The sequence below is a fragment of the Lycium ferocissimum genome, chromosome 3 (genome assembly GCF_029784015.1).
Source record: "Lycium ferocissimum isolate CSIRO_LF1 chromosome 3, AGI_CSIRO_Lferr_CH_V1, whole genome shotgun sequence".
Classification (NCBI taxonomy): Eukaryota; Viridiplantae; Streptophyta; class Magnoliopsida; order Solanales; family Solanaceae; genus Lycium; species Lycium ferocissimum.
Genome location: NC_081344.1, coordinates 65,445,338 through 65,457,909, shown reverse-complemented (window position 1 = coordinate 65,457,909; position 12,572 = coordinate 65,445,338). Strand labels below are relative to the sequence as shown.

General features: G+C 32.5%; 2 protein-coding genes across 2 annotated transcripts; one reads left to right on the top strand and one right to left on the bottom strand.

Annotated features, from left to right (window-relative positions):
• Nucleotides 1-5,481: 5,481 nt before the first annotated feature.
• LOC132050421 (zinc transporter 1) lies at nt 5,482-8,568 on the top strand. Its single transcript, XM_059441654.1, has 3 exons — nt 5,482-5,920; nt 6,751-6,981; nt 8,131-8,568. The coding sequence occupies exons 1-3, from the start codon at nt 5,539-5,541 to the stop codon at nt 8,520-8,522; spliced, it is 1,005 nt and encodes a 334-aa protein (XP_059297637.1). The 5' UTR covers nt 5,482-5,538; the 3' UTR covers nt 8,523-8,568.
• Nucleotides 8,569-10,911: 2,343 nt separating this feature from the next.
• Nucleotides 10,912-11,817, bottom strand: LOC132051186 (small polypeptide DEVIL 9). The gene has a single exon (XM_059442443.1). The coding sequence runs from the start codon at nt 11,516-11,518 to the stop codon at nt 11,201-11,203; it is 318 nt and encodes a 105-aa protein (XP_059298426.1). The 5' UTR covers nt 11,519-11,817; the 3' UTR covers nt 10,912-11,200.
• Between the last annotated feature and the right edge of the window lie 755 nt (nt 11,818-12,572).

Genomic DNA, 12,572 nt, shown 5'->3' with positions numbered 1-12,572 from the left:
GAAGCATGCATATGAGTTTTTTCTTTCAATCTCAATCTTCGATTTTTGGATTAGAATAAGGAGTTTCAGTTCATAGCAACGCATCACTATATGCCATTGAATGAATGTTGGTGCAAGACAATCAGTTTGATCACTCCATTTACTTCTAAAGTAATACGATTTTTTGCTTGGGAGGTCATGAAAGTGGGACAATTGTCCCTTTTTTTGTTAACAAAAAATCCTAGGAATATGTTTAATTATTAGGCCTATCTAGGTTCTGACTGGCAAACCATGAAATAATTAAAGATACTAATCAAGTTAGTCTTCTAAGGAATTCTTTTACTGGTGCAGATTGATACTAAATCAGTATTCCATGATAGAAAATTCTATTTATGGATTTCCAGCCACTGGACATGATCTGTGTGATGATTCTGATAGATCATTCATGACGAAACAAGTATTTGTAGTTTGTTTTCTTCTTTTAAATGTAATTTCAATAATAATAAAATAAACAATTTGTAAAAGATTCATCACTAATATTATTCTGCAATTCATTTTTAATGATAATGAGTGATTCTTAAGGTTACTATCTAACTATGGATAGCTTGTCTGAACAATTTTGAAATAGAAGAGTACTGAGCTAGGGTTAAGATATCTTTCTTCTTTCTTTTATCGAGAAGAGAGAAGAGTTAAACGTGTTATAAAATACAGGATTAAAGAAAAAGGTATACAACAGAGCTTTTATTATGTTGTAACCATCTCAATTGCAACTATCTAACTAAGATTCCATTTAATTGACTTCCATTTTCATGTTTAAAAGTACTCATACAAATAAGGATCACCAAACAGGTCTGTCTCCCACATCATTTTTGAACGATGCTTTCGCGAATACATGTGTGGATGAGGAGACTTCCAAATGCTGAGCCTTGTAACGTGGGCTTTTAAACTAAATGGGGGCAACAATGTGGTGGAATGTTGGGCTATTACAGAAGGCTGGACTCTGGCATTAGTCCGGCCTGCCCAATCCAAGCACGTTACACGGAGTTGAGTCACGTGGTCCAAACGAAAGTATGGGCTGCTTGGCTCTTAGAGTGGGGCGGACTGCGTGAGGCTGGTTTCACAGAGCAACGAATTGCTCCCACACCGTGCAGCAGAAGGATAACGTGTCGGTGTTCTCCAAGTCCAACAAAAACCTGACGGGCTGCTTAATTAAACCACCACTTTTTGTGTCAATATGGGCTTGACAGTCTATTCAATTCAGCTCATCTTTTATTTTCTATTTATGCAAATTCTGACCTTTCTTGTTTCTGCTGATCTGCAAAGAATCTTTACTTGTATAATTATGTTTCTCTTAATTATTTTACATATGTAGCAGCCTTCCATAGGCTGTCACATTTACATTGCGTAGTAAAATGAACTTTTTTATTTTTTGTAATAAAATGAACCTTTAAGCGAGTGTTTCCTGTCAATCTCAATCTTTGGTTTCTGAGCCGGAATAAGAAGTTTTAGTTCATATTGATGCAGCATTGTATGACATTTAGAGATCCAGAATTTGAAGCTTATGAGTTCAGAATTCTAGTCCTTTAAAGTTAATGGGTCTTACATTAATAATTTTTCCATATTCAATGAATTTTTTAACATCCTTTGCTGAAGCGCTAGCTCCGCCCCGGATGCCACTGGATGTATGTTAGTGCAAGACGGCCAGTTTGATCACTCCATTTACTTTTAAAGTTGGCGACTTTCCGCTTGGGAGGTCATGAAAGTGGGACAATTGTCCCTTTTTTTTTTTGTTAACAAAAAATCCTAGGAATATTTTAATTATGAGGCCTATCTAGGTTCTGACTGACAAACCATGAAATAATTAAAGATATTAATTAAGTTAGTCTTCTAAGGGGTTCTTTTACTGGTGCAGATTGACACTAAATCAGTCTTCCATGATAGATAATTCTGTTTATGGATTTCCAGCCATTGGACATGATCTGTGCAATGATTCTGATAGATCATTCATGACGAAACAAGTATGCGTTGTTTAATTTGTATTCTTCTTTTAAATGTAATTTCTGTTAGTTTCCAATCTTGGATATGGCATCTCTAAATACGTTCATGATATATAATTTCATTAAGATGACTCATGAGGCAAATCGAATCTGCCCCTCATTGGAATTGAATTGGTCAGGATAGAGGTGGATCCGGACTTTAAAGTTTATGGGTTTTAAACTTGCTACTGTATCCGTTGTCGTCATAGTTACTAGGTTTGCAACTAAATACTTATACATATTTAAAAGATTTACCAATATAAATATAAAGTCTAAACAAAAGTTAATGGGTTCGTCTGAACCTATAACTATATATCAATCCAGATTTTAAATGGGCTGAATTGAGCAGGTCAAAATGAGCTAAGCTAATAAAGAACATGTTAATGACCCGCTCAAACTTAAATGGATTGACATGGTCATGTTTTCATGGACTAATTTTACCACCTAGTTGACATATATGTCACCTTATCCTGCTTCCACTTTTTAAAAAACTTTTCCCTATTTAGAAACATTGGAGTTTATGTTCACCACACTGATATATTGTATGTTATAGTTTTAATGCCAGACATTCTATATAATTAAATGTATCTATCTATATTATATTAAAAACATGAACTCTCTAACTTGAAAGTTAAATTACGAAAATATCCTTCTAATTAAATTAAAGACCTAATAGATTATTTGAATTATTTGCCAAAGGATACAATGGTTCGGAATTAAAGTTGCAACTGCTATTTAGACTATTTGCCAAAAGATGCAATGTTCAAGTTAAAAGTTACACGTCTCACTTGGATTCCTGTAATAAGTAAATGGCTTGACTCTTAGCAAAACACATTTCTGGCATCTTTTGGCAAATAATCCAAGTGAGACGTGTAACTTTTAACTTGAACATTGCATCCTTTGGCAAATAGTCTAAATAGCAGTTGCAACTTTAATTCCGAACCATTGTATCCTTTGGCAAATAATTCAAATAATCTGTTAGGTCTTTAAATTAATTAGAAAGGTATTTTCGTAATTTAACTTTTAAGTTAGGGAGTTCATGCTTTTAATATAATATAGATATAGATAGATTGATGTTCACCAATTGGGGGGCTTATTTTCCTTTTATTCTCAAGAAAAAGAAATTTTGCTTTCCAAAAGAGGAGATATAGTGCAAATTGCAATAATCTTTGAGGGTACTATGCAGGGCGGATTACTGCTACGTAAAGAGGTTTGAGATCTAATGTTCAAATAAAAAGTTCTTTAGTAAACATCTTATCGGCTTTTCTAATTTTGCATAGATAGAATTGAAGATTGTAGTGAAGCTTGTGACTTTGGTACTTCTTTAAGGTGTTTGGACAAATTTTTGTTGAAGTTAAAAGAATAGTATTTTGAAATTCAAATAGAGAAAAACATTGTTGGGTGTTTGGACCCGAACTTCACTCGATTTTTTTTTTTTTATAAAAACTAAAATTTAGTGAGTGAAAATGTACGCCTTTAAATTAGTATTTCAAAATATTTTTTGTGAAATTAAACAGTTAGTTCATGTAGAAACCAAAAACCTCTCAGCCAAAATGGTATTTGTAATACTAATAAATTTCACGGCCAATGAGGCCCAGTTGCAACTTCAAACTGATGAAGAAGACCTAAATTAAACCATTTTTTGTTTGGCTGGTTAATTAACATAGGGTTGCTTGGATAAACAAGATACTCCTTTAATGCTTGAGAGTCACAAGAAGACCTCGAAAAATCCCAAGAATAGAGTAAGATAGAATGTGATGTTAGTGTTTCATTTTGGGTTATAGAGTCCTTTGTTATTTAAGATATATTGTTACAGATGTTACAAACTAAAAGTTAGGTTTTTCATTCTTGTTTCATTGTACTTTCTTCTACTTCTTATTTTGATTATTATTAAATTGATTTGGGCAAGTTGATTTTTTTTTAATATAATCTTTCATGTCCAGAGTTCGTATGAAGTCAAGTTTTTCAATACGTAATAAAATTACATAAGTAGGAACCCCTAAACTAAAATCTTGAATTGCTTATTTACCCTACTAATTAATTTAACTATCGTACTTATTTAAAAATACCAAATTAATTCGAAAAGGTGTGAGTGTGACCCTTCATATTAATAACTAACAACTTTTCGTTCTATTTGGTTTGCAACCGTAGCTATTGTTGGCTGAGCTTTTAAAATCAGAAAAAAAAAAAAACTTTTATTTTTTATAAAAGGTTACCAGAAAAGAAATATATATGAATTTCCATGTGCAATTCCTTGCACGGGTAGATCCAGGATTTAAACTTTATAGGTTCAATCTTTCCAGATTCTTAGTGAACCCATTGTATTTCAAAAGTTATGCATTCATGTCTACCATTTATTGTAATTTTAATAAATTTTTGCACATAAATTTATGCTTCATGTCCAAAGTTAGGGTTTCAATTAAATTCCCACCTTGAAAGCTACATACGCCCCTGATTCCTCCACTGCTATTGCTCCCAGCATTTTTTCTTGTGAAATCATATTCAAATCTGAAAGGAGACCGTTTTTCAAATTACAAGAGAAGAGTTCAAATATTCAATCGATACATTATGTTGTTGGAACCAATGAACTTCCCCATTCTCTACAAATAATATTGGTCTCTCTTCTTATTTATTGTTAGAAAATAATAGCAACACAACTCTTATTATGAGTTTTGAAAAATTAATATTATTTTATTTCCTTCAAGTAATTTTCATAACATTCTCATAGACATTTTTAACAGTTACAATTTTTGTTCTACTACTTTTGACTAATGTTTGTATAGTTTAGGAGTTAAAATACCAAGTATACCCTTAGTTTATCAACTCAGATCGTCAAACTTCAAAATTTGATAATAAATGAAGCATATGGTCAAACTAATCTCCAGTGTTTGGATTGTCTATCACAGTATATTTTTCACATGATCGACTTTAGGTTTCATTAGTATGAGATATATAAATGTCAAAAGTAAGAATTTTGGTCATGACAAAGTAACTGAAACGGGTGAAACAAACATACACCAAGAATATCATCTATAAAGAATATTCGGAGAGATACAATTCACTGCATATTTAACTCATAAAAAAGTTTTTTTTTTTAAAAAGAGGTTAAGATGATATCCAATCACATGATCTTAACAAATAAGTCACTTTACAACGATCCACACTGATCATTCGCAAATGTTTGTATTTTATTCTTTCGTGTATAAATATTTATTATATACTTTAATTTAATAATATTGATACTATTTTACAAGATCATGTACTAAATGATTTAGCATACACGTGCAACGCACGTGACGAAGAACTAGTAATTTATAATATCCATCAAGTTGTCAACTTCCTAAGGAGCCGGCCAAGAAACAACTTTGTACTAATCTTTTTGTAGTACAATGCAATCTCATACAAAAGTCAAATTTGTACTGCAAAAATACTACTACCATAAAAATTCTCAGTCTAATCTTACCTAATTCTTATACATTAACTAACTTCAACTAATTCTCATAGCACAAGAAAATCACAAGAAATGATCATGGCTTCCATCAAGAAGTCAACTACTCTGTTAACACTAGCCCTATTCTTGTTCTTGCAATTTTTCACTATCAATGGTCATGGAGGTGCTGATCATGATTCAGATTCAGATGGAGATGCAAATATTAATTTACGCGCAAGGGGATTGATTCTTGTTAAAGTTTATTGCTTGATCATACTCTTTGTGAGCACATTTGCTGGTGGCGTATCGCCTTATTTTTATCGATGGAACGAGAGTTTTCTGTTGTTAGGGACTCAATTTGCTGGTGGTGTTTTCTTAGGGACTTCTTTGATGCATTTCTTGAGTGATTCTGCTTCAACTTTTGGTATACTTACGGAGAAAGAGTACCCCTTTTCCTTCATGTTGACTTGTGCAGGTTGCCTCCTTTTTCTTTTTGCTACTAAATAGAATACTACTGTATATACTTACGTGTTGTAGCAAACGAATTTGTCTTATTTTTAAAATTATAAATTTTCATATTTTAAGGAGGCTTACTTGTAAATATCCTTTAGGTCACTTGATAGTGTAAAAACTTCATGTATACAACTTAAACTCTTAATAATATCACCGCATCATATTACAACTAGGAACCTTTCTAGTGAAATTTGTTCCTTTGAAGTCTAGTATGAGTATGGTGTCTTAAGAAAATAAATGGATCGGGAAAAAGATTTCTTTTCATTGAATTAAACGTGTTCATATATTTTGGCTACTTTAATGTATTTTCTCATACTAATTTCTACTTTACCTTCCCGGAGTTTACTCTTCGAGGAACTCCATTTAAATTCTGGTGGATATTCTTTCCAATCTACTTTGTTTATAATTTCATTCGATAATAGAATGGGGTAGATATAGGAGTGTATCAGTGATGGGAAGACATTCATTTCACTATCGTAACGTTGTTCCTTTTCATTCTCCTTGAACTCATTTTTGCTACGCCATCAACAACCTATGTTGCTTGTACTCTCTAAAAATATCGTCCCACCCTTGTTAGACCCTCCAAAATGCACTGCTTTTGGGGATCCGAGATGTATCTAGAGGCATTTTTCAAGTGTCAGAGCAACATAATTAGAAACTTGGTTCCCCTCCCTATATATGTCCAATGCCGGTTACTTGGGACCTTGCAATCAGAAAAATGCGTGAATTTTTTTTAAATTTTTTCATTAGGTGATTCTAACAAAATAATTTATGACATGCATTTTTTGGCAGGTTACCTTCTCACTATGTTTAGTGATTGCATTATTATGTTTGTGACAAAGGGTATAAATGAATCAAGTGAGTCCAAAGTTGAAGTGGAAGAAGAAGGAAGGTCAACTAATGTTGAGGAGGGACATGGAACAAATCCTTTTCTAAAGACAACTTCACTTGGTGATACAATACTTCTCATTCTTGCATTGTGTTTCCACTCTATTTTTGAAGGCATTGCTGTTGGAGTATCAGGTAAATAAACTACTCCTACTAGTGTATGATTTTAAGGAATTGAAAATTTATCTTTCTTGCTTTATTTCAATAGCATGAACTTTTTGTTCATCATGCATTGTATATTTGTATGGAGGGAGTATTTCCAAGAGATTCTGATTATAAGTTATAGACATTGACAGTGTAAAACATTTTTTACACCATCATTCCAATTAACTGGATATAACAGATAAATGTTTTATTTTCATGTAACATACTAGGTTTAATATGAAATTTTACTTGTTTATGCACAATTAACTTGATAGTCATGTAAAAACTCTCTCTATACTATGAGTACACTAAATCAAAAATCTTAAACAAACTCAATTTTGCTTGTAAGTAGACCATACTAGCAAGATCACTGTTCACCAAGCTCACTTCTCAAGCTATAGCTCTTTTCAGAAACCAAATGTGGAGCATTATCTTATTAACTTTTAACGATAAACATTATGGTTGTGAATAGTTATTAACGTCGAACATCTAAGGAATGTGTTACATGGAAGATAGAAAAATAAAGGCAGAATACATAAACAAGACTAAATTTGCCTCAAATTGGTAAGAAGACTCAACTTTGGGAGTGCACATATAGACACCTCAACTTGTCCCCACTGTGTCTCATGGACACCCGATGCTGATTGCACATAAATTTTCGAGTTGTCTAGATGATCATTTTGTAAGTAGAAGTGTACAACTGAAGCAGTGGAGACGAGTTGAGGTGTCTAAATGTGCATTCTTAAAGTTGGAGTGTTTAGTTGCCATCTGAGGCCAAGTTTGAGTGCTTGTTTATGTATTATGCCAAAAATAAAACCAGAGTTTTACTTCTTTAGTTGCATCTTATATTTATTTTGTAAAATCTATTTGCTTATTGTGACCATCTCTCATAATCTCAAATCCAAGGGATGTGGCGGGATAGTTAGCATTCCTTCGTCTTTCAACAGAAGTGTCAGGTTCGAGCCTTGAAAGTGGAGATCTTTTTGGTAGAGAGCTCTTAAATCCGAGGCCTACCCGATTAATTGGGTAGTGAACTTTGAATACCGGATGGTTAAACTCAGAACAAAAGAAATTATCGTCGATAAAGTACTTTTATGGCTTATATATAATCCTCTAATTTGCATTCTTCAATTATCTCAGCTACAAAGGGAGAAGCATGGAGAAACCTATGGACAATTTCATTACACAAGATATTTGCAGCCATTGCAATGGGCATTGCACTTCTAAGGATGATACCAAAGAGGCCATTTCTACTCACTTGTGCTTACTCTTTTGCCTTTGCTATTTCAAGTCCTATAGGTGTAGGTATAGGAATTGCAATTGATGCAACAAGTGAAGGACGTACAGCTGATTGGACTTACGCTATTTCAATGGCACTTGCATGTGGGGTTTTCATTTATGTGGCAATCAATCACCTTATAGCAAAAGGGTTTAAACCACAAAACAAATGTTATTTTGACACTCAATTTTTCAAGTTTGTTGCTGTGCTTCTAGGTGTTGGGGTTATTGCTGTTGTCATGATATGGGACTAAGTGAATATTCATAATTTTCTTGAATTTACTGGCTTTAACTCGTTAATTCCATTGTTTTGTTTCATCTAAAATTGAATTATGTGTGGATGTATTTTTTTCAGTTCAGAATTGATTATTGTATTTTTATAAACAAATTTCTTGAGAAGAGATCTTCTAATTTATTGTGCTATCACAAGTCATATTCATCAATATGCAACCAATTTGAAAGGAAAGATGATGTTTTGCAAAAGTTCAATATGTTCAGTATTAAGAATTTTCAAAGTCGAATCCATTTCAAATAAATTATAAATCTGCATGTGTCTTTGCTATAATTAGTAGAGAATAGAAACATGTACATCAGGATCCACAACCCCCCCCCCCCCCCCCCCCCGATATGGCACTACGTACACTTAGAAAAATATCAAACAAGTTAAAATTACCCTAATATTATCAACACATGAAAAATATGGAGCCAAAAAGACAATCATGTAAACCATAAAAATAAAGATTAGTTTGAATAAAAACACTCAATTATATCTTATGCATGAACTTAGTTATGATAGTCCGACACTACAAAATAAATGTGAATTACGAAATTCGTTGCTAATTCATCTCTAAATTGCTCTTTGCCGATAGAAATTTTTGATAATTCATCGCTATTCTGTTGCTAAATATGATTAGTGACGAATTTTGTTGTTTAGCTATAAAATTTGTACGTTGCTAATTCATGTTCTTTTAGTAGTGAAAGTTCATCCGGAAATGCACCTAACTCCTAAATCATAATATCATAACAATCATTCTCTTCGTTTAATCTTATGTGAATTTGTCTGATTGGACACAATATTAAGAATTTTTTTTTCTTTTCTTGAAACTTGTAATCTTAAATATATTATGTCGCTGGTATTGCTATATATAAAATAATGTTATTAAGGGTAAAACGAGAATTTTAAAGCTTAAATTATTTTCAATTATAAAAAGGTGTTACTTTCTTAGAACAAATTACAAAAATGTCACATAAAATAAAATATAGGAAGAAATTATATTTATAAGTCGTTGTTATACTCATTTTTGGAATTATTGATATATTGCATATTGGGTTATCTAACTTTGCCTTCTACCGATTTTTAAAGGAAGCAAACATATATTGTAAGAAGTTCACTCCTTTAATATGTTAAAAGTTCTTTCCTTCAATGAGGAAAATGTATATGCAATATGGCTTTTGAAGGAAAATGTATATGCAATGTGGCTTTCTGTTTAAACTAAGCTATTCATCATGGTCGAATCCAGTGGCATAGCCAGAAAATTGAGTAAAGAGTTCAGACAAATCTAAAAAACGTCACACTAAAAACCTATGTTAAGGAGAGATACTATGATGTTATATTTTTACCCTTTTTATACAAATATAATTTTCAGCGAAAAGGATTCAATTAAACCCCTTTACCAAAGATAGCTATGCTCCAGGTTGAACCACCCCAAGAAATTAGAGATGCTACGACATTATATACACATCATATATTGTGCCGCTTAAAGTCTTGAGTAAAAGCATAATTTGTATATATTCACTGGATAATGTGTAGTTATTTCACATGTAATATATCAAACATCAGTGGAAAGTAGAGCATATAACTATCCTAACATGTTAAAATACACTTATTGTGTAAAAGAATTTAAAGTACTATTAGCATTATAAGTTAAAACTTTTTTTCTTTTGGTGCGGTGAAATATATTTTATCTCAAGGAAATTATTTTCAGCGTTTGACTTTCTTAAATGTTCATCTCACACGGATATATTCTTGGGAAACTTACATAGATGTACTCTTCGGCCATCTAGTTTATCAAATATGGTTGAAGTATACACTTTCTATACACTTCGGTTGTATATGCTGTGTATAGATATGTATATGTTGTGTATAATATGTATATTATATGTATATTTAGTATAGACTATACACTGTCTACACTATATACATATTTTGTAAACTATATGGCCGAATGTTATTAGGCTAGAATTTCTCCTATATTGTTTCCTAAAGGATACCTCCATAGCATACACTCACCTTCTAGAAAGAAAAAGTGAAATATGATGAATATCCTTACAAAGGGGAGGGTTGATTCCTAATTTCCTACTCACGATTAATGAACTAAAGGTGAAAAGAGTAATTTCAAATTCAATAATGGAGTGATGTGTGATTTTGTTATCATATAATGTATATATGCTGCCACCTCTTACTGATTCTAAGGGGACAAATGGTGACCATTTCAAGGCAGATATAGTTTGTCATGTCTCTTATAATTGGTAGTTCCAATTGCTAAAAAGGAATCTTTCTTGAATAGGGGCCAGACAATAACAACTTATTTTCCAGTTACACCATGTGACACGGTTTTTAACAGAACTCAATAATGCAAATAATTTAATCAAAAACTTATACTATCATATATTACAATTTTTAATTAATTTGCAATGTGGTACACTCTTGAAGTTTCACTGCCCTCCCTGTTCAAGTTACAATCTGATCCAAATACAAGTAGAAGGAAAATTAATAGAAGAGTACTCTTCCTTGCACAAAATACATTGACTAATCATTACTCTCACTACAAGAAATCAGACTTTTTGTGACAACTAAAATCGCTGCAAATAGAGCTAGCCATTCGTGGTGACCTGAGAAAAGTTCAATCGCTAAAATTAAGTACAGTTGCTCTCAGGAATCTCTGTGCTTGTCATGCTTGTTCCATCGTACAAGCATCGCGATGCACCTCTTTACGATATAAAACTTTGCCTTTTGTTCCTTAACCTTGCTTTTGAAATTTGTAGACCTTTGGGATGAACTCTTTGAAAGCCTAGACTTGGAAGAAGAACTAGTCTTTTGTGAAAAACTCCTTGGGAGAGGAGGATCTGAACTTGTTGGACAATGTTGTGAATAGCTCCTCCTTAGAGATGACTTGGATGAGGAATTGTAAGAATGATTATTAGGATCTTCATTTGATAGTTTCCATTTCTCATCCATGTAATACTCCATTATTGTTATGGCCTTCAATGAAACCACGCCCTCACTTCACGTGTTCTGACTGTTGTCAGAACAACAATGACTCTATCTTTCTCCTCGGATTCGAGTTGCTTTATGATGTTGATCCAATCTCGCTCTAGTGAACTTTCATGAAACAAGAAGAGAGGGTTAATTCTCAAGATTTTCCTAAGAAGCTAAAGTAGGAGAGGGGTTTGTTTTTTGAGTGTAAACCAATTTGTGTATGTATGAATGGTAGAAGGGAAGAGTGTGAAAAGTTTGTTCAAAGAGGCTAGACAAAATGAAGCAAAGGAGTTGGCATTTATTTATAGCGGTTAACAAAATTCTGATTCATCAACATTATAACCTTCCTTTTCATTTATTTACTTTTTAACTCAAACTGTGGGGACGTTTATGTCTAACCTCTCCTTCATGTATTCACTTTTTAATTATTATTAAAAATTAGTGGGGTCTATGTCTAACCTCTTGTCATGCAGAGTGGTTTAAATTTAGCGCCCATTTGGCTTAGCTTATAAGTTTAGCTTAGCTTATAAGTTGCTGAAAACAGCTTATAAGTTGTTTTTAGTTTTTTTGAGTGTTTGGTTGACCAGCTTATAAACCATTTTTTGCTTAAAATAAGCCAAAAAATAAGTTGGCCCGTTTGACTTAACTTTAAAAAAACAGCTTATAAGCTGCTTCAAACAGGCTCTTACTTATTTCATAGATTTAAATTTTTTGGAAAAGAAGGACAATAGTGACAATTTGTAGAGTTTCTTTTTTCAATTTTGAATTTGGTTTGACGAGTGCTTCTTTTATTTAAAGTATATTATAGCGCCATATATATCAATGCTTACATCTAACTCTTTGCTATGATTCTATAGCATGCAAACTCTATACATATACATATGATATGTATGATCAACTAATGCTGTTGTGGCACAACTTCATTGGCTTTTTTTCTTGAACCGATGTGATACTTCATCCTTATGGAGATCATAAACTTTTATGAAGATGCAATTCTAAATTGATGGTGCTACATGCAATACTGTTCTGTCTATTCCATATGGTG